The sequence below is a fragment of the Lissotriton vulgaris genome, chromosome 1_1 (genome assembly GCF_964263255.1).
Source record: "Lissotriton vulgaris chromosome 1_1, aLisVul1.2, whole genome shotgun sequence".
In the NCBI taxonomy this organism is placed as follows: Eukaryota; Metazoa; Chordata; class Amphibia; order Caudata; family Salamandridae; genus Lissotriton; species Lissotriton vulgaris.
Window position 1 is genome coordinate 389,840,199 of NC_141685.1, and position 21,955 is coordinate 389,862,153.

At 41.8% G+C, this 21,955-nt stretch overlaps 1 protein-coding gene across 1 annotated transcript in view; it reads left to right on the forward strand.

The window, feature by feature from the left end:
• Nucleotides 1–21,955, forward strand: part of LOC147747232 (sterol carrier protein 2-like) — a 382,719-nt gene that overhangs the window by 45,242 nt on the left and 315,522 nt on the right. The window contains exons 2-3 of the mRNA XM_086952451.1: nucleotides 1,265–1,322; nucleotides 15,411–15,482. Of these exons, the coding sequence (XP_086808577.1) occupies nucleotides 1,265–1,322; nucleotides 15,411–15,482 (130 nt within the window). The remainder of the gene's footprint in view (nucleotides 1–1,264; nucleotides 1,323–15,410; nucleotides 15,483–21,955) is intronic.

Consider the following 21,955-nt stretch of genomic DNA (forward strand, 5'->3'; position numbering starts at 1 on the left):
TGGAATAATGTGCTATAGTTGCATCTTTATTAGGGCTGTAAGGATGGGGCAGACCACTCTGATAGAATAATCTACTGAGTCAGCTTCCAAACATAAGACCCATGGAAAGGCGAGTCTTCACCTCCTGAAAGGCTATTTAGGTCTAAAGGTTTTAAAATCCTAGAACACTGCAGCCTTATGTCATTTAGAGAAGGCCATTCTTTAACCGCTTCAATCTGCTCCAGGTCCATATCCACATGCTATTCAGTAATTATGTAATACAAAAAACCCACTCTTACCAGATTAAATCCTCACTTTGTGACTCTGGTACATAAAGGATGAACATTTGGCCCCTTCAAAACTGACTAAATGTGGTCAATACGGGAAAAAGAAAACAAGGGTGTCATACATATGGTCTACAGGAAACTGTTCTGAAGCTTTGCAGATATTAAAGTTGAAAACCAGCTGGCATTTTGCACAAGGTGATGTTCTTATAATCCCCAAAGCGAGTGACAAAAGCTATCATCCATGTATCTGCTACTTGTCTAAGAGCTAAGTTATAACCTCCTTGTCCCCTGTTCAAGTTTGTGTACTTGGTATTCTCATGAACTTGGTTTACTAATATGTTTAGCCATAGTAGAGGTTTTGACTGCTGTAGCATGAATTTTTCTGAAGTGCTATTCCGTTCAAAGGTCCGTCTCAATCTTTTAATGAAGATTGACGCCGGGACGGTAGATGTTGAATATAGGATCAGAAATGTCTTTAAGTTGTAAGCAATTTGTTTTTTCTGTTTCCGGTTTTCTTACCCAGTAATCACACTCGGTGCCCCACTGTGACTGTCCGAAAACTAATGGGAGCAAAGGGATTTCTTGCGGTTGCTGATTACATAACATTTTTAGCCTGCAAACAAGCAGTGCCCTCAAAATATTGGTTTACAGTTTACAGTCTTTATTTAATTTAGGAGAGAATCCTTGAAAGTCTGTGCGTATAGTAAGATTGTAAAATATAGCCAGAATATGTGTTAAAAATATGAACATGATCTTTCTTGTCACCATCCATGAGCCGGCACCAGCACCTAGAAAACATTAGAACCGTAGATCCTTAAAATCTGTTATTTATGCAATGTAATGGTCAACTGGATGTTCAAAATACCCATGAATTTGAAAAGGGCCCTTAAGTTAAATGTTACAATCAAAGAAATAGTGACTTTGGAATTAGAATTTCTGCCAATTGGTCGATGTATCATTGCAAATAATTAAAGTCTTGTTATGTTTTTTGTGTGTAGTTTGAAAAACCTGGGCGGCGCGATGACTTTGACTACCCTGAAATGGCAAAAGAAGCAGGTAATGACTTTCAGAAAGCTTGGATGCCCAAAATGACTTGTATCATTGTCTTTTTTTCATACATTGGGCTGACCTGTACCACATGGACTGTTTTCAATCCTACATTATAGTGAATTTTGAAGCAAAATTTAGAACTTCTAAAAGTACACATAGATGGATTGCCCTGCACAAATCATGGTAATGTTATTTAAGTTGCATAGCGCACCACATGGTCCCTGATAGTCATTTGATATCACTTTGTTGGCGGCCGGTAAAAGATAACTAGAAGGAGTAGAGTAGATCCAATCTTGGAACAGCTGCATTGGAAAATAACATTGACCAGTCTATTCAGTCTGGAGTTGGATTGCCAGCCTTTTGTCTTTGGTCCAAAAAAATTAAATAAAAAAAAAGACAGAGTGTACTCACACCTTAAAATTCATACAGTCGAACAAAATTCATTGAAAGTTCCATAGAAGTAACATATACAGCAACGTAAAAGTTGAGTAGATGAAAATAAATCAAGAAGCAGATTGGGTGAGACAGACAGACCCTCCATTTTTAATTTCTTGTGATAAAAATGATCAAATTTGTAAATACTTAAAACCCAGAAGTAGGGGTTTGAAAATTGGGATTGAACAGTAGGTTACCAGCAAATAACTGACCCATACTTTGCACTTTAGGGCAAAACCATTGTTTCACTAAAGTGTCATGTGAGAAAATAGATGATCAGGCATTGTGCCAAAGTGTTGTATAAATCGTGAGCTTTGGTATTAATAATTTCTTTGACATAATATCCCAGATATGTTCATATATGGACAGCATTTTAAATCATTGTTTTTGTTTTATAATTAGTATTGATTGAAGAATTCAGTATTGCATAACACACCTGAATAGAAGGGCCTTAAAGGCCAATGGACATTACTCAATTCCCATAACTTGGGACAATCGTGCTGAAAAGGATGCCCATTAATAGAATTTTAAAGATGGTAGAGCTCAGCCCCCCTTTAAAATGGGCATGTAGCTGGGTGAAAGCTTAATGTACTCTGTTATGGCTCCAAATATACTGCAACCAGGACAGTTCTATATTCTGAAACAATTAATTTGGTATCAAAATTGGCAGTGCATGAGAGAAAAATAAGAATTTAGGGATGATTATCATTTTAATCACAATTCACCTTCCCTGAATACTTAAGGAAAGTCTGTTCCTTTTGGCCACACTGTGGCAGAACATTTTATGAATGAGCCAGTCGTAGTTCAAATGCAATGTACCCGCCTAGTTTAATAGACTTTGATAAGTAGTCAACTTCTATGAAATGGGTTTTATTTTGTCAAATGCTAATTTTATTTCTTTGTGGTTTTTACAAAACATTGCAGTGGGAGTTATCAAATACTACACATTGCAAACACAAGGAGATGATGGACGGAGTGCTGAAACTTTTCAAACACTCACCCCCAGTCACAGATCTGGGTTGAATCCATCATCGTTCTTTAGATCACTTCACCACCCCTGTTCAGACACAGCCATATGCAAATCAGTCTTGACACTGTGCCTTATGGGAACAGTCCAGACCAAACTGCCAAACCATTTCTTCCCTGGTAGTATAGTCAAATTAGTTCAAAAAATGGGCTAACCTAGAACTAATTGCAATGCAATTTCTGTGAGTGGATTCTTATTGAAATTTTTCCATAGAAAACAATGGTAAAAAGTCTACCACTCTATCATGACGAGTTAATCGAATATGGCGGATTTTTCAAAATGGCTGCCCATTATTTGAAATATAGGGTATAACTGTTTATATGCCCATGTGTGGTATCATTTTATATGTTTTTAGGGACGAGAAAGTCAAAAATAACATCAAAAATTGTTTCTGATGACCATAACATCAAATAATTGCGGAATATGTCAGATAGAGAAAGTTTGTATAATTTTTTCGATGACTTATATGACAAAGTGTGAAGGAACGTAAATATTACAATTAACTTTTGAAATAAAAAGTTTGCTATTGTTTGTTTTGTTTTGTAACTTCTATAGGACAGGCAATTATGCAAGTTACTTTGTCATGTAAGTCAACGAATATTTTATACAAATTTTGTCATATTCCGCGATTATTTGACATTATGGTAATCAGAAACAATTTTTGATGTTATTTTTGACTTTCCCGTCCCTAAAAACATATAAAATGATACCACACATGGGCATATAAACAGTTATACCCTATATCTCAAAAATTGGGCAGCCATTTTGAAAAATCCGCCATATTGGATTAACGCGTCATGACAGAGTAGTAGACTTTTCACCATCGTTTTCTACGGAAAAATTTCAATAAGAATCCACTCACAGAAATTGTATTGCAATTCGTTCTAAGTTCTTCAACAAATTGACTAGTCTATGGACAGGAAACAAGCATCCTACGACCGGTTTCGAAGTAACACCCCTCATCAGCCAGGCTAGCTTGAATCCAGTGGCACAGTGAGCAAGGTACCCACGTCTGGGACTGGAAGCAGGGCCGGACTGGTCATACCGTGTAATCCCCCGGTAGGCTGGATGGGAGTGGGGCCGTTTCTATTGTTGGGGCCGATTTGGACCGACCGTGAGTCAAGGTCAGTCCAAATCGGCCCTAACAACAGAACACAGTGCTTACATTAAGCACAATCAGGCCGGCCGCCTGTCTTACTGAGGCCTGGTGTGAGCACAACAAACGTTTTTCTCATGCTGCATGATGAGTCACGCTGGTGGTCCGACGCATGTCCGCCGATTTCAAATCAATTTCCTCCCTACTCATTATAGTTTATGAAACACCTACACCATCTGACCTGCCACCTGACCGCTGACCATGAAGATGTTGTGGATGAACGCAGCGCGCAGATGTCACCGCCTCAGTGCCGTCTGTGCGCCGCTGTTTTTTTAGGGTGGGGTCTACTTGTGAGGCTCATGCGCATTAGGAAAAAGTGTGCGTGACTCAGTCTCTAAGGGGAGGTCGAGGCAGGCATCAGGGAAAGAGAGCGGCACCCCGTAATTTAATTGCTTTGCCAGTGTCTGCCGCCCGCAGGCAGCTGAGTCAAGCGCTATTTGAAAATAATTTGCTCCTGGCCGCCGTGGCCTGTGGCCAGATCTTATTTAAGGGTGGTGGTGGTGGCAGCACTGTCTGGGCCTGGGGCCAGGGGTGTCTCAACCGGGCCGGGGCCAGAATCAAAAGCAATTGCAAAAGGGGCCTAAGGAAGGGGCAAGGGCCTAGGCCCCGGCACGGTTCCGCAGTGGCTTTTGTTTGTTGTTGTGTGACTGTCACTTGTCTGTGCGAATGTGAGCAGGGAGCGAGGTGGTGGCTGGGCTGGCCTCTGGCTCTAGTCTAGGCCAGGCTCTGAGTGACAACTCCTCGGAGTGGGTATAGGTATATCCCAGACCCGGACCCTGGCCCGATCCTCCTCCAACCTCCGCTCCATTTACATGGACTACAAAACAAAGACAACTGCCTTCCCACTGTGTGGGCTCTCGGATTACAGATATTAAGTGTGACACACAAGTAATTTCAGCTCCGTTTTGGACACATGGAGCAGAAAAACATATTTTCGTATTGTGTGCGTTCAGCAGAGCGGAGAGCGCATCCTGTGGGGTTTGTCTTTTAAAACTGCAGCAACATTCAGCTCACGAGTCGAGGACTGGTTTTTTCACCTCCATGAACCATCTCCGGGAAGCCGGCCCTAACCTGCAGGCGAAAGACCCTGAAGACGGGACCACCAGATGAAGAGACCGGATTCCTCTCCTATAGATATATCACAGATATGCACCGTTAGATTTGTCCAGATAGGCTCGTCGGGGCGTTTGTGGGCCCTACGTGATTGCTAGGCACACCTTGTTTGCACCGTTACACTATGGGTTAACTATGAGCATCTCGGCAAGCAGCTGTGTCCAGGGCCTTCGGACAGCCTGCGGAAAGGTTGGAATGAAACTTAAACCTGCTCAACCCTCCCCATCCACCCACTGACCCGAAGAAAAGGACTGACCACTGTATCTACACTGCCTGACCATCCCAGCTGTTGATAGTGTTACACAGACAGTGATCACTGCTATCCCAAGCTCCTTCAGTGAGGGACATACATCAGACACCCATGAACTCTGGGTGTTGCTACCTCCTTGGTCTAGTCCTAGTGCCCACTGGCCAGTCTGAGGCAGGGAGGTCTTCTCCCCCTTCTTTCGGAGGCCATGGGATGAGACCCTATTCTCTCGCCAAGGAGGACGGTGTCTGTCATCACTTCTTGTTGGAATGGTGCACCAAGCTGGTCTGCAGAGGCTCCGGGGTGGACATCCAGAGACGGCCCTGTGTCAGTTTCAGAGCATGCAGTCAGCCAGCTACAACCCCGGATAGTGAAGCTGGCAGCAGCTCTCGACAGTGGAGATGGTCGTTTACAGACCAGATGTTGCAGGTGATCTGGGATGGTTCCTTATAGTTCTGATGGCCAGTTATGGCTCCGGCAGTGGGGACACAGGATAGTTGCAGCATCATCTAGAGCAGAGGGTCATCAATACCTCCATTAAAATCAGCAGAACAATTATACTCCAAATAACTCCGACTGGAGTGCATGCTTGTGCATGCAGCAGAGAGCAGGCCTGGATAGTGGAAATGGTGCCGCCCCTAGATATTGCTGCAGCAGCTTGGGTGCTGTGGTTTGACTCTCACCCAGGACTTCTGTATGGAATATTAATGAGGCTTCAGATGGGGCAGACCATGGCAGCTTTAGAGAGTCGAGGCCATGAAGGGGCCAGAGTATTAACTGATAGAGCAGGTATTTGTAACTCCATCAGTGCAAATTTGGCAGCTTGAAGAACACCGGTAGTGCACATGGTGACACATCAAAAACTACAACCAGTGTGGGATTGGTGGAGTAAGATGCTCCCACATCCTGGCTTCTCCCATTAGCCCCTCGCATTTACCAGATACCCCTGGTACAATGGAATATGGCGGACAGATGGGGTGCCTGCCAACTGTCATGTGTTTCTGTGACAGTTTAGGGTTGCTTTGTGACGCAATAATTGGCTTTGTACACAAAATAAAACACAGCTAGATCTGTTACTCTGTCTAAATTATAGATTTTTTTAGATTATATACTAAATACATCATGATGGAGAATAATCGTTCAAAATCTAGAGGGAATGGATCACTTGTACCTGCAACCAGGGTCCAGTGGGTCCGTCAGTGCTTGAGTTGGTACTTGGAAAACGCTCATTCACGTAAGCACGTCGTGTGGCGGTTTATCTTGATTCTCCGCCCTTGTTAGGTATGTGATAGCATCATCATTGGGTCTCTTTTTTTTGTATGCTTCCTTCACCTGGAGGGAACCACTGTTTTTTACAGTAGTGATCAGAAATTGGTAAGTGAAGGGTGCTCTTGTGAGGTGCGGGATTTAAAAAGTCATTCTCATACTACCTAAAAATAAAACTTTTATTCCATCTGGTGTGTGGGAAGACTGTTTAAAAATTGAAGTTTGTGCAGAAGGGGACTATTTATGAGTCCGCTGCACTGTTATTGCCTAAAACGATAGTCGACATGTTTCAGCCCTTTAGATGCCCCTGATGGGTCATCAGGCTTTCTTCAGGACCTTAAGAAAAGTGTAGTGTGTGAACAGGCTATTGTCCCAGTTCAAAATAATATCAGAGTAAATACTCTCGTGTAAAGGTCAATAGTACCTAGTAAAGGTCAGTAGTACCTTTTTGAAGTCCCGATTCGGGCTTCTACGGGGCTGCTGACCGCCCAGTACCTGCTCCTTTGCAAGTAGCACAACTTGTGCTGGCGCTGTGGTCAGGATCCGTATCGAGACTTCGAAGGTACTACTGACCTTTACTAGGTACTATTGACCAGATGGAATTTTTTTTTTTTTTTTTAGGTAGTATGAGAATTACTTTTTAAATCCTGCACCTCACAAGAGCACCCTTCACTTACCACCAATTCCTGATCACTACTGTAAAAACAGTGGTTCCCTCCAGGTGGAGGAAGCATACAAAAAAAAGATGTCACGTACCGAACAAGGGCGGAAAATCAAGACAAACCGCCACACGACCTGCTTACGTGAATGAGGGTTTTCTAAGTACCAAATCGAGCACTGACGGATAGGACCCACTGGACCCTGGTTGCAGGTACAAGTGATCCTCTTGATTTTGAATTACTGATAGGAAGCTGAATGGATCATAGCTCCTTCTAGCTCCTCTCTCCTTGATTAAAATGGAGAATAATCATTGTCATAAAGCCGGCCATAAAAAGGAGGACTGTTCGTAAGTATTGGGCATAGACATCTAGCATTTTCTATCTCATCCAAACTCACTACTACCAGAACATAATTGCTGAATATACATTCTTCCAAGAGTAAGTAGTATTTACCAAACATCGTGTTTGCTCAAGTCCAGCATACCTTTTGTCTGCATAGTGAGAACAGTAGATGTCTCCACCGGAGCTCAGGATATCCTGCTCAGAGCTTCTCTTCTCTCTGCTCTTGGCCACAAAGCAACTGTGTCCGCACAGTTATGGAAGGTGTTTGCTTAGGGGCACCGCTCTGAATGGTTTGGTGATCTCAGAAGCCCTCACTTGATGCATCTTCGACAAAGTGGTATCCAGTGATACATGCACAGAGCACCACTGAGATTCCATTGGCTGCTAAGAAGGACGTATGTATGGAATATCATAGCAAAACTGAGCAAACTGTTAAGGGCTGCAAAACACGCCAGGATGTGTCCGATCAGAAGTGCAAAGAGGATAACTGGAGTTCCTTTGGCTGCTACATATAATGGAAGCAGGGAAACTAAAAGATAATTAGCCTCAAACTATACGTGAATGTAACCAATAGAATGCAGAAGGTTATCTTGAAATACTATTGTCTAGGAAACATTATATGAATGTACCTGGTAAAACTATAATGGGAAATTGGCACTATTATGTAGAAAACATACACAAATGCATCCAATAGAAATAAAGAAGGAACATGGAGAAGAACAATTAGTTTCATTAATAGGCAAAGAGCTGTAAGGCCATCCGGGTGCATGCTGATGGAGGATAGATAAACACGCTACATGCCAAGGCCATACCTCAACAAAGTGTACCTGATGAATAAAACATTGCTAAACCGTCTCGGCTGCAGCCAAAACATTACATCCAAAACTGTTGTGTGTGTGCAAAAAAGCAAGTGGACCTGTAGAGCAGGGGGTGACTCCTAATTTAGCCCGGATGCATTTGCGAATTTATGCATCATGAAAACTGGATGACGCGCACTGAGAAATGTATGGATCTGCAAAATTATCTTCAAAGGGGTAAACAACATAGAAAAACATAACAGATTGCGGTAGCTCAAGGCTACGGATAGGGCGAAAAATGTATGGCACATGTGACTGCCGAGGGCAGTGGCATTGAAGATGGCAGTGGTTCCACCTAGATGGAAGTGCCTGCACTGCAAGCCCAATACTCCCAACCCCAGTAGCTTCATTGAATGTTAAAGAAGCTCCTGCCTGTTCAGACTGTGGTTGTACACAGGGCTTTAAGTGGGATGAAAAAACTGTGAGTGGGGGAGTCGGGGGGGGGGGTTTAAGAAAGGGCTGTGGCAAATGTAATTAAGGGCATGGCTTTAAAACACGTTAACTAAAAATCTGTGCTTAGCATACTATGCCGCCTGACTGGTATTTTGCTGCTTCGATCATTGTATCCAGATGTATAATACAAGTACCATTACATCTACAAGTCAAGACTATTGGCTTTGTCAGTGGTTGTTATTTGCGTAAGATAAATAAGCAATTACTATGGCTTCGTAGTATACAACATTGAAAATGCTTCAGTTCTGGCATGATGAGACTGTGAAAGAACTATAGCGAGTTTCTCTGAAGTTACATCAAAGGCAGTGAAGGGTGGGACAGCTGCAGAGTTAAGATTTTTTTTATCACCCCGAGGGTCAGGGCAAAAATGGCTGTGGTGGCTCAGCGATCCCTTTATCCGTGGATGTGTACCTTGTGAAAGTGCTGGATGCTAGCAATCATAGTGAAGTTAGACAGTGGCTGCAGTGAGCAGACCGACTGCCACACTCTGTATGCTGTAGTGGGTGTAAGGAAAATGTGATTGGCACAATCACAATCCCATTGATGAAAAGGGGTGGCTGAACGCCCCTCTAATATATAAGTGTACTAAAATCAAAAGGTCTTGCCTAACACCACACCTAAAAACAAACACAAGACTGAAAAGAAGGGAGCACATTGACTCTGTAGATCTCGGCTCAATGTTTACCTTCACAGTTTCAAACTGCGCCTTGTTTGCGTCCTGCACACTATCCACTTCCCCTGGCCATGTGCCCATGATTCAGGATGAGACTCTATATCTAGACTGCGCTTTTATATGGGAGCTCTGTTGTCCTCAATTTTAGAAACGTGCTTACCTTTAAATGTTAGCCAAAGTCTGAATTAGGGGATTTCTTCTGCAACCTGCATATTTTAACTGTTGTGCAGTTCTTTTTGTTTAGCATATAAATTACTGTGCACTAGTCCGTCCTATGTCTTTTTCACCACGGTACAGGAATTAACACCTATGGACGATTTCGTTTGCAGCCCGTTCTAAGTGAGTTCACTCACTCCCTTTCTTCACTTGTTTACCTCGGTTACTCTTTGTACCACAGAACAACCTGAATGCTAATTAGTCATTTGTAATCGTGTGACTTATTTCAACAGAGCTTTATACATGATATCTGCAGAATGTCGCTTGGGGTGAGAGGCTTTGGCGAGTCCTGGATCAATATAAGGCAGTTTGAGCGAACAGCCATCCTGGCAATTTTGTTCTCCACTCTACCTGGGGAATAAAGATACATCTTTTATCCACCTGCCTATTGTTTACTTCTTCTGCTTTGGCAGTGGCAACAAGTTACTTTGGACTGCACTCCTTCCCTCAGCCATGTACAGAGAGCACCTGGAGGTGGTGAGCACAGCAAAGAATCTATCTCCCCACTGTACTTTAAGAATGAACAGACACATGATTGTCTGTCCCCAGAGTGCAGTGAGTGTTGTCTTTGCTGCGACCACCTTGCTGTAGGCCCTGACATGTTACAGGACTGTTTGTGAATTGGTGAATGTGACCGCATGAGGCTATCTGTCTCGTCTAATTAATGGTGAGACTAGCCGGAAAGTTAGTCGAGTCATGCACTGTTCACTTGGTGTTAATTTACACCATCTCTTTTCATTCATTTTAATCTTTCATAATCTTCAGCAAAGTTCATGTTTTACATCACATATCATAAATCAATCACAGTATATTATTTGAACATTATATGTACATTGAGTATGTTCTCATAATTCTTCATATATTTTGATCAACATTAACGTATAACACATCTTAATTGCGTTCCCGATGCATTTCGGTACCCAGTCGGTACCTTCCTCAGGGGCCACTCTAAAAAGAAAAAATGAAAATGTATTGATTGTTGTGTGAGCCCATGGTTGCTTATTGTTGAATCTAAATGAAATGTAGTGTCTCATACCTTAATTCAGTTGATGATAATGTCGCCTGAAATGAAAAACAACTGCATGTAACGTCTGCCAACTATTCTTGTTAATTGATTCTCAACAATGGTGTTTTTATATTAGCTTACCAGAGTGTACTTGGAAATCTCGGAGATGTGTGCTGTAATGAAAATGCACATGCATTTTCTGTTAATTGTATGCCACTCCATCTAGCCCAACAGGCTTTATGGACAAATAACTGAATCTCATATTGACAGTACCTCATTTCCTACCTGTTAGTATTGACGTTCAACTTTAAACCTGAAAGTCATTAAAGAACAATGGGACACTGGATTAATCTCTGCCCCCATGTGGGATATTTTACTAAACGACCTTGTATATAAACGCGGCTTCCTACCTGAAGAAGTAGCTGTACTCCCGAATCTGAAAAAAAATCAGAGATGCGTGTAAGATACTGATGTTTAAAATACCAATAAGGTTGAGAACATAAAAGTTTCCAAACTGTCCTCCATACCTGATGATGTCTTGTCTATCACGGTTCTATGGTCTCCGCGCGGTCAAAAGTTTGGCCGATTGCCACCTTGGCCGAAAGTTGTTGTTTTATGCGGCTGATTGTTTGCGTTATGCTATGCGGTCGCCATCTTAGAAGGGTGTTTATATTAAATCCAGATAGTATAACTGGTCGAAAGAGTCACCTTTAGAATATAAAAGGTTAATATATATTCTCTCAGGTGTCGTGTTGACGTTTGTCGAAGAAATAATGGTAAGAATATTAATGGAAAATAAATTCTCGAAACTCAAATAGCACATATGAGTGTAGATCTAATCCACTCTGAAATCTAAAGGCTTCTACATCTCACTCCAAAAATAAATCGAAAGATGATCTGTCTCAATAATTATGAACCAATAAGAGTACCAGAAATTTAGAACGCCTGCTGTAGTCTGGCTAACGGTGTATATCCGCAGGTCATATGTAAGATCACTGGTAATCCTTAAATCGGAAAACGTAGGTGTATCATAGAAAAGAGCTGCGTGTTAAGAGCATTTAAATTCATATCGATGATACACGGATATGAATCATTCCCAAAAGAGTTTAACGGTAAAGTTCTATTTGTGTAAAGTAGATACATGTAAAAAAACTCCTGTGGTGTGATTACCATGCTGTGATGAGTCTTAATATCTTTAATTTGGACAGATTTTGTGGAAGCTAATCTGAGTAATATCAGTGATGTGAATAGAGTGTAGTACAGAGTTGACTCAATTCACCATAAATACTCCATTTGAAACCTTATGATAGCACAAAAGATCTGAACTGTCATGTATTTATAAACAGCAACAATGATGTAAACAAAACATTATGGGGTCATTGCAGGGATTTCATTCTCATAACAGTGACACTTCTCTTAAACCTTGTCTATAAGTAACACGATAAATCATATCTGTCATTGAGCCCTGTAAGGGACATTGTTTGCAAAATCTTGATCCAATATAATTCTCGTTGGAGAAGTTTCTGTCAAGTGTCAACACCCTGTTTCGGTATGATCGTCTCTATTATGAGGAAGCGTAACTGAGAGATCGAGTGTTTCGAATCCTTCCAGTGTTCAGCTAATGGCGATTCCAGTGTCTGGTTCCTGATTTTACTTTTGTTTAAACATAAATAAATTTGGAGTGCTCGTCGCGCATGTTCTAATTATTTGTCTGGTCTGACACAAACACAATGCCGCCACCCCAGTAACTGAGCCGAGGGGCATTTGGGAAGCATTATAGAAGATAATTTAGCACGTGCTCCTGGAGAAGAAAGAGCTGTGTGGAGCAGCCCCTGTATAGTAACTCAGGAGGATCTATGGCACATGTGCACTCATGGGAGGTAGCATTAGATGTCAATATTTAGTAAGAAGGATATTTGAAAGAGGGTCAAAAGCAGAGAGCAAAAGATGGGTGCCTCAAATTCAAAGGCGGTTGCACCGAGGACTATTTAGTGCTCAGATGAAACACTGCACCATATCGTCTGGGACTGTGTGTGGTGCACATTACAGAGGACACATGTGAACATTCACTTGTCACAGAAGAATTTGTTAGGAGGTGACTGCTTGTGTGCAAAATGCTGAAGGTAATGGCAGTAGGGCAAGCAGCAGCCATCATGATGTCAGGATGTCCATTACCAGTAGCATATACAGCTGAATTCGCCCACAGTTAGTGCATTTACTTGTTGCCACACTGAAGAAGAGAAATGTAAACCTGAAGTATCTTCTGCTTGGATGTGCAAGGACCCTTTTGCTGAGGTTGCTCCTTATGCTAACTTATGACCAGAGATTGAGCATTGAACAGACTAACATGTGGGTGCTTAGCCTTTCGATCCGACTGCCTTTTTTTTCATTTCAATTACTCCCTTCAGCCCTCTCAGTGGTGTGCTCCTGCTCTTAGTGTATCATCATGTACTATCAAAGTTACTGTGTTCTTGTGCGTCACTGCAATGCTCATTGATGAAAGTCCATGGCAGCAAATACTAGAAAGATTGTTTTCTTTTGTTGCACCCACTTACTTGTTTGGCCTGAGGTTATCCAGTGTTGTTTAACCTGCAAGCAATTCTGTGATTCCACAGCCGGTTTTCTTTTGAGACTTGGGGATTCTTCATTCAGTGGAAAAACTGCAGATGATAATTCTTAACATACTTAAAAGTGATTGGGGGGCCATGCCAATAGGAAAACGCTTTTCTTTGACCTTGCGTGGGTTAGGAAAAACAACATACTTGGTACTTACCTTCACCTGTACTTGGTGAATGGACAATGCTAATGGCTATGAGGATGCTGAAAAGAGTCTTGTGGTATAATTCTTGCAAAGCTGAAGTGCAATGCCAGAAAAACACACATTTTAAACCCGATATCAGAGGTGGGCACACCTTAGGCAAGTAAGTGTCCACTGTATATGGTTTACCAGCCATGTGAGACATTGTATCTTTGGTTAGTTATTTAGTGATCCTCTGATGATTAGAATGGGTAATCAGAAAATCCAGTAATGACTTAAGCTCTTGTGGAATCCAGTTCAAGAGGAGAATGTAAGGTGCCAAAATCCCAGTATGAGGAATGTGTCAAAATTCCACGGAAATAGCATTTTCCTTCACACGACCCTTTTCTTTGCATCTGGAGAACACATTGTCAAGACTACCACCGAATACACTCCTTCCACTTCAGGATTCAGATTCCGAGCCTACTGTGGAATCACCACTTTGTTGGCATTTTCCCTTCCTCTCACTCTTCCATAAATTGTACCCTGTCCCACATTTACCCCTGCTGTAGACTTCTCTACGTCTAGTGCAGATTATGTGGAATGAACAGAAATGTACAGCAATGTGATGAAGAGCAAAATTAATGGCCATGATTTAATTTATGTTATTTTGTGTTTTATGTTGATTTGTATAGCACACTAATCGCCCACAAGGGTATCCAGGCGTGGGAGAAGGGTTTGAAAAATGGTGCAAGACACTGCAGTTTTGAAGATGAAATCCCTTACAGACTTAATGTGGTTGGGAGGTTTAAGAGTTTACAATATCCTTGTAGACTCATGGTCCTCACTCACCTTAACTGTGGAGATTTCACGCACAAAGAACTTGGAATGTAAGACTATTACCTTTTTTTCCCCAGTGGTTGATGGGGTGCCAGAGTTGGATGAAAGGTTTATTGCAGAATTGTCCTCGAGTTTAAGGTCGATTGCAAGCAGCGAAGGCATGGAGTGTGATAGAAATGGATGAGAGTTTACACCATCAATGTATGTTAAAAGTAAATCTGAAATCCTAGCGTAACAAACACAAGGTTGTGTTGTTGAAGGTCCAAACTCTGATGAGTATCCTCAGTATCTAGAGGGACAAACTCTGATGAGTATCTTTAGCATCAGGAGGCGGGGACAGTGAAAGGATGGATTACAAAAGTACATGCTTTGTGCTGGTGTTCAATAAGTAAAGGGCTATGTAGAGGAAGCCAGGGATATGGGAAAGTGCTAGAAGAAAAGTCCTGGTGTAAGAGACAACATTAAGACTTGAAAGATTTGAAAGGAGAGATGATCTGGTGGGGTTGCATTTTCAAAACAGTCAATTTTGGCGCTTATGGTGAGGGATCTGCAACAAATAATCAGCTCCTAATTTCTGCCAGTTTGTAATCAATGAAGCTTTAAGATCTTTTTTGTTTCCCTAACTTTACTTCTCCTCTTTTTGTACCTTTTGTTTCACTTTTTTCTATGTTTATGTATGATTGGGGGGGGGGGGGGGGGTTCAGTAGGCTAGAGTGTGAGGGATTGAAGGTTGTGGCTTGATAGAGATGGCTGCTGGAGCTACTGGCCTGCCTGAGGAACATGTATTTTATCCGTCTGCAGGCGGTGAATAAAGAGAGCTTCAAACAACCTAGTTTGTCTGTACTTCTTCCATTGTGGCCATTACCTTTTTTGCTATGGTGGATAATACATGTTTATTGAAAAATGATGATAAATAAGTTGAACATAAGACCTCAATTTGAAATTGAGATACAAAATGTTAAAAACTTGTCTTGATATTCTGTTTAATTGTATGGGCTTCACATTCCTCTAATTGCCTATCATTTTTGTGCTTTTCATGTTTCCTTACATTTTACTTTTGTCTACAGGTCGGAAGGCTTTAGCAGATGCTGGAATTTCATACTCTGAGGTGGAACAAGCCTGTGTGGGCTATGTATATGGTATGACTTACTTACTCTTTCCTTATGTCCCGCTTGAGTGTTCATGCATACATATGAATGCTGGCATGTATAGTACTTTCTTCTTACTGTTGCTTTTTTACTATGTCATAAAAGTGTAGGTGAGAGTTCATTTCTGGCCATAGAGCCCATGTTGGGATTGCAGTAGGCTGGCATAGTCCCATTTAAAACAAAACTTGAATGGTCTCTGTGTGGGGGATGTGAAGGTCAAAGTTCACAAAAGCTTTTAAAAAGTAATTTCTGGAACATGGTGGAGTAGGAAAACACCATGGGGGGAGAGGGTCAGCTTTCACAATCACCCCAGGAAATCAGCCAATGTCAGTATACTGCAACCACCTTTGAAGTTTCTTCACTTTGCAGGACTGCACCAGACTAGTAAAAAGGTTTGCCAATCCATAAAAAGGGATGAAATAGATTAATTTATAACTTCATTCCAATAATGTTTTCCAATATTCCTTTAAAACTGAACATGCCATTGACAGAAGTGAAGTGCCACCCTTACCTTCTTTGCAGTCAATTAAATTTCCATTGCATAATTGATTATGAGAATTGTGTTCCACTGATTATACGGCATTATCTCTTCCTTAATTTATATACCAAAACATGATTGCAACTGAGTGTGTTTCAGTATTGATCTATGATACTATAGTGCATTTGTATGAAAGAACTGAGCATCCTTAGCTAGCTGACTTTATATACTAAATTCCTCTTGGCAGCTTCAGTCAGTGTTAGTTTTACCATTTAAATGTTTAAGTCAGTGATTGTTCTATCTTCCAAAAGTTAGCTGTAACATAAGATTGCTAAGACGTTGGAATGTTCCATCTTCTTTTTCAATTTGTCCTTTATAAACATAAAATACGCAGTCCCATAAACTAGGCAGTCCTATCAGGTTTGTGCATCCATAGGAATTGTATTATTTTTGATTTCAGCTTCTTAAATTATTTACTTGACAAGTCTGTCTTAGTTGACTACTTAAGAGACCATATTGGGAAAGAACAGCAAATTTGATGTAATTTATTCTGCCTATAAGTGATATTTGAAGGTTACTAACCCGATTCCGTTATAGTTAATTTATCTTGTCAAAATTTAAGAAATACGCTAATTCTGTTTACTCAGCTCTCCATAGTGCCAATTATAGAATTGCCTTAACTAGCTCTTTAATGGGACTTCTAATTTCTGTACGAGACTACAGACACTAGGAGAATGTCTCCTAGTCTCTGTTGGTTAGTTTATAAGGAATATTTGGGTTTAATCTGAAATAGCTGAATAACCAAACCAATTTTTATTCTTATTTTCTATCATCATAACAATCGTACATTAACACTCAAGCTTTTTACAGTAGACAAGAAAATGATAAAATATTAGGAAAGCTACCATCTATCTGACATAAGTCTTTTTACATTTGTACTCCTCTGTAGCTTTACATCCAGATGCTCTTTATTATGGTATAACATAAGGGGCTTAGCAGTAACCATTTGAACAGACACGGTTTCTGACTGCTCCCATTCACTATTAAAGTGGTCTTAGTTGTTTTATGTTTTTATAAAAGCCTTCTACTAAGTTCATTCTCTGCTTGAAAACCCTTTTTTCATTCAGTGAATTAATTTCCTGTTTACCAGTGACCTGATAAATAACTCTAGAAATCTTCTAAGCTCATATTGTTGCATATATTTTATAGTTTTTAAGGAATTCTTGACCAAGAAGAGCCTGATGTATGACTGTGTCTGTCTAGCCCGCAGAACTTAATTCCCTCAAAAATGTACCAAGTGAAAAACTGCTGTTAAATCTTGCAGTATTCTCTGTACACGAACTATTGTTTCTCCCAGGTTTGTGAAATATGCAAGTGTTTGCTAGTCACCAAGAGCCTGGTACCTCCCCATCTTTCAGTGTACCAATTGTTTTTACCATTTCAACCATTATTTCTGCCTTCTTATGGCATATCGTCTGTTAACCATTTAATATGTGTTTCTTCTAAAGTAGATATCCCCTTTGCCATGCCCCTTTTCTGCGGAGTCCTCTTTCTACCATGCAGCATTATATATTATGTTACCTCCTCTCTAACTATCTATTTCAGTGTGTTACTCCAAATGCAACATCAACAGATTCTGTTCAAAATAATCTTGAGTGATCTGCTGAACACCTCACCTTAACACCTTGGGTGCTTTGACTTTTCCCCTCCTGTGCTGAGGGATCTGTAAATCCCATTGTTCATGACGAGCCGAGCTCGCCATGAGCATGGAAGGGGTTAATCTGACTCCTGCAAGAGAGGATCAGTTTTTGACCAAGAAGAATCTGATGTGGGACTGTGTCGGTCTGGCCCGTGGAACTTAATTCCGTCATAAATGTACCAAGTCAAAAACTGCTGTTAAATCTTGCAATATTCTCTGTACATTTATCATGTATTGCTTAGTGTCCTCTTTAGATAACTTATCCTTATGATATTGAGGAGGCATAATAAATTCACATTATAAATGGGCTTCTCTATAAGTACCTGGTTCCTTATGAACGATAAATAAATTATTATGGGAATTTGATTCTGCTTGTGGCCTCAAAATCTACTGACAGATACCAAACTCTTCTGATTTCGAGGCATGTTCCCCTTCCTGTGCAAATTTTGATTCAGGTGCAAACTGCTGTTTACGCCCGAATCAGAATTATAATTCAACTACAAACTTTGTGCCTGAAAATGTTTTCCCACATGATATGCAGCAGGTATCACCTGCTAGAATCCTTCTGGGATACATCCTTTTAACACACAAAACATCGCTTGGCCTTCTCTGAGAGGTCCAACTTCTAAAATTGCCAGTCTCATGCTCCTTTGTCTTTCACAGTCAGTTGGCTTACTAATATAATGTATTGCTTGCAAAGTCATCACTGACAAATGTCTCTACACATTCTAGTTTGACTAGAAGCTAGCATACTATTGTTGGGTGACCCAAAACCAATTTTTATAAAGTTGCCAAGGTATTCCTTTCCCACCTTCCCTCTATAGTAATGCAGTTCATATGTCTATTGTCACCCGAAACCCCCTTAAAGTGCTTTGGGATGGAAAAACCAAAATTAGACGGGATATCCCTGAAGAAGTTGAGCTCTTCTGTCCTGTGCAATCCAACTGTCTGTCACTCATCCCGGCTCCCGCAATCACAGGGATTCCAGCCCATCCATTTAACACTCTCTGAGAGATTCTTGCAGGCCGTTGGATACATTGTTTCCATATGTTCCACATTTATTTAATGAGCTGACTGCACTTCCCTCTTCCTGTCTATTGTTAGTACTCCCTTTAAAAGAATAGCAATAGCTTTCTTCCAGGAAATCTGTCAAAATATGGGATCTAGAAAGGGCTCTGTAGCATAATTGCAAACTGGGTCTGAGTTAAAGCATGTCTCTCCTTCGGCCCCTGTACATGGATTACGCACACAAAAATACAGTCTCAGTGGTCATAAAAGGAAAATATCCAGCCCAATTATGACTAATATTTTAACATATCTAGGCAGTTTGTTTGAGATCTGATTTTCACATTGATTTTACTTTCCACTGTGTCAGCCCACCCCCTTCCCTGCCCAAAGCCATGTTCTTTGTTCTTACATTTGCAACAGATCGAGCCAGCTCATGCTAACAGTGGCTTTGAGCGAGGCGCTTGTGAGGACAGGTAAGTGTGGTAGTTGCTGCAGGCTATGCCTTGGTCTCCTGCCATCTTTGTTGCTATGAAGACCCAGAGAAGATGGGTGAGCCCGCCTACTGCGATTGCTCTGCCTCTCTTGGGTTATTGGAGACCCGGGTGAGGTGGCAGAACACAGAGGAGGAGCACTTCCCCTGTTGACTTCACAACAGTAGGATACAAAATTTATTTCTCACTGTTCTTACCTCGCAACAGTAAATAACCTGATTTCGATCCAGCTATTCATGCTAATACTTTTAGTGGAAGCCATGTAAAATACATCCTATTAAGGGGAAGAACTGGTGGTAATCTACAGAATAGAAGATGGATTTCTTCATGGAAAAAATTGTGAAAATTGTCACGTACAGATGTGGAGAAGCACAGTGGTCTGGCATAAACCTTGGGGATGAGCTAGAAGATTTTCCCAGAAGCACAGCAATAGTCAGACCCCCCAGGATATAGCGGCATGGATTAGCAAATTTAGCGGCACAAAAATGGAAATTTAGCGGCACAAATATGGAAATTTAGCGGCAATTTTGCGGCATTTTATGTGGCCATTTTTCCTACAACAAGCACAGATATCTTAGTTTTTTTAGTTATTTAACAACATGAAGCTGTGTATATTTGGTTTCTTTACAATATAGACACTTTGGGGTAGATTTACAAGCCCCTTGCGCTGCTTTTACGCCGCCGTTGCGTCACTTTTGTGACGCAGCGGCGGCGCAAAAGATGCACCATGGTACAACGTGACGCCGGAGAGTACGGCCAGGGTGCGGATAGTACGGCCCATGTGTGCAGAATCCGGCCCACCTGCGGATGTACAGATACGACTCGCAAACGATCTCTGTTAATACTAAAAGTCATAAAGTTAGACCTTTGTCTAAGATTACCTTTGGGAATCGGCCCATAAGTTTCTCATTGCTTAAATAGATGTAATTTCTGATATTTATGTTTCCCTCGTCTTCATTGCTTGATTTGCTTGTGAGAAAGTGTCATTCATAATCGTTGAAATGTAACTCATATTCACACTGAAAGTATGAAAATGTCAGACATTGCAATCTGAAGCCTTCACAGTTATGCTGTTTTATTTACGAATAGAGGCCACTATTATTTTTGCGCTAGCGCGTACTTTCTGTTCCAGAGGACACTGCTTGTTGGTGGTGCAGCAGATCGCAGTGTTGTCACGAAGGAAACGGTGGAAAACCACTCGAGAAAGTTTTAAATCTTTCTGTTTGAGAAAATTCAACAACAACAAGTGAATCCCAAAAAGAAATTGCTGCTCCTCAACAAAAGCGTAAAGATGAGATCGTTATTCATTACCAATCAATGCTTGGTTTTAACATTAAATGCACCGCACAATTAATTGTTTACCAGAGAGGCTTTTAATTGGGCACCTGTAAAGAGAGGCACTGTGGCATTATATGTGCCTCGGAGATCAGCACCTCTCCCCCTTCGTGAACACCACGAAGAAAGGAAGGAAGGCCTGTCCAAAGAGCCAGCACCTGTCCGTCAGACAGTACCGGGGGGGATAAGAGCAGGCGCCCTTAGCTCGAGCCATCAGTGCAGAAACAGCAGGCGGCCTTAGCTTTGACCAATGTGCAAACCAGCAGGCGGTGGTGACAGCTTGTAGGTTGGCTGGAGAGGCAGGCAGACAGCCACAAACACGCCAGGTACGGTAAACTACCCAATCCACAGGCGATAGCCGCACAATTGTTAAATGGGCTGGCGCTGGGCTTGACACCTTCAGTCCTTCCTAATGTTTCTGTCACGCTGTGACTTGTAGGTTTGCAAATTCGTGTTGACTGAATCTCCAAGACGCGCTGGAGGTGTCTGATTTCACACGAGCCCTTGTGGTAGCTTTGCAAAGGAATCCCTGACAAAGATCTTTCAGCATGCTGTGTGAAAAGGATTAACGCTCACACGCATGCACGCACGCTGTCTGTCACACACACTCTTACGCACACATGGCTGTATGTGTCTTTTGATATGGTACATACACACAGACCCCCCAGGATATAGCGGCTTTTGTAAAAATGCCCCGATTTCTAGAAAAATGCCGATTTCGCGGGCACTTTTGTAAAAATCGCAGCATTTTTTCAAAATTGCCGATTTCGCGGCAAATCGCGAAATCGCGATATCCTGGAGGGTCTGAATAGTAATCCGTGTGAGTGCAGTTTAGTATGTTGGAAAGATGTACGATGAATAGAGATGGCTGTGGGAGTTTTTGGGGAATTGCAGAGGCGGCTCCTCCGTTATGGCGGACGAACGTCACCCCCTGGCCAGCAGATGCAAACCTGGAAAAAAACAAAATGATAATAAAACAGGTTTATTATCATTTTCTTTTTCTTCATGGAGCCATCTTGGGGGTGTGGCCATCTATCGTGACGACTCATGGAGGAAACGTGGTTGGCACTGCTACAATTGTGCATGTCTGTTTGGGCCGGCTGTCTTAGGACAGCCAAACTGACATGCGCACTGAGATGTCCCCAACCCGAGCTGAGTTGCTGGGTTGGAGATAGCAAGCACAGGCTCCCAGTGTCTCTGTGAGCGCAATTCCAGGGCGTTCAGGCCAATCTCAGCACTTCTCTCATGCTGCCCTCAGCATGAGAGCAACAACTTGATTGGCCATAAAGAGTCTGGGAGCCTCAGCCTGTGCTGCATTGGTGCCAGAAGAGTGGTGATGCGACAGGTTAGTTCTTTTTCTGTATTGTTATTATCTATCATCCACCCCCCTATTCTCTGCCCCCATCCTGCGCTGCCCCCAGGCCGCTGCCGCACCACTTTTCTCTGACAACGG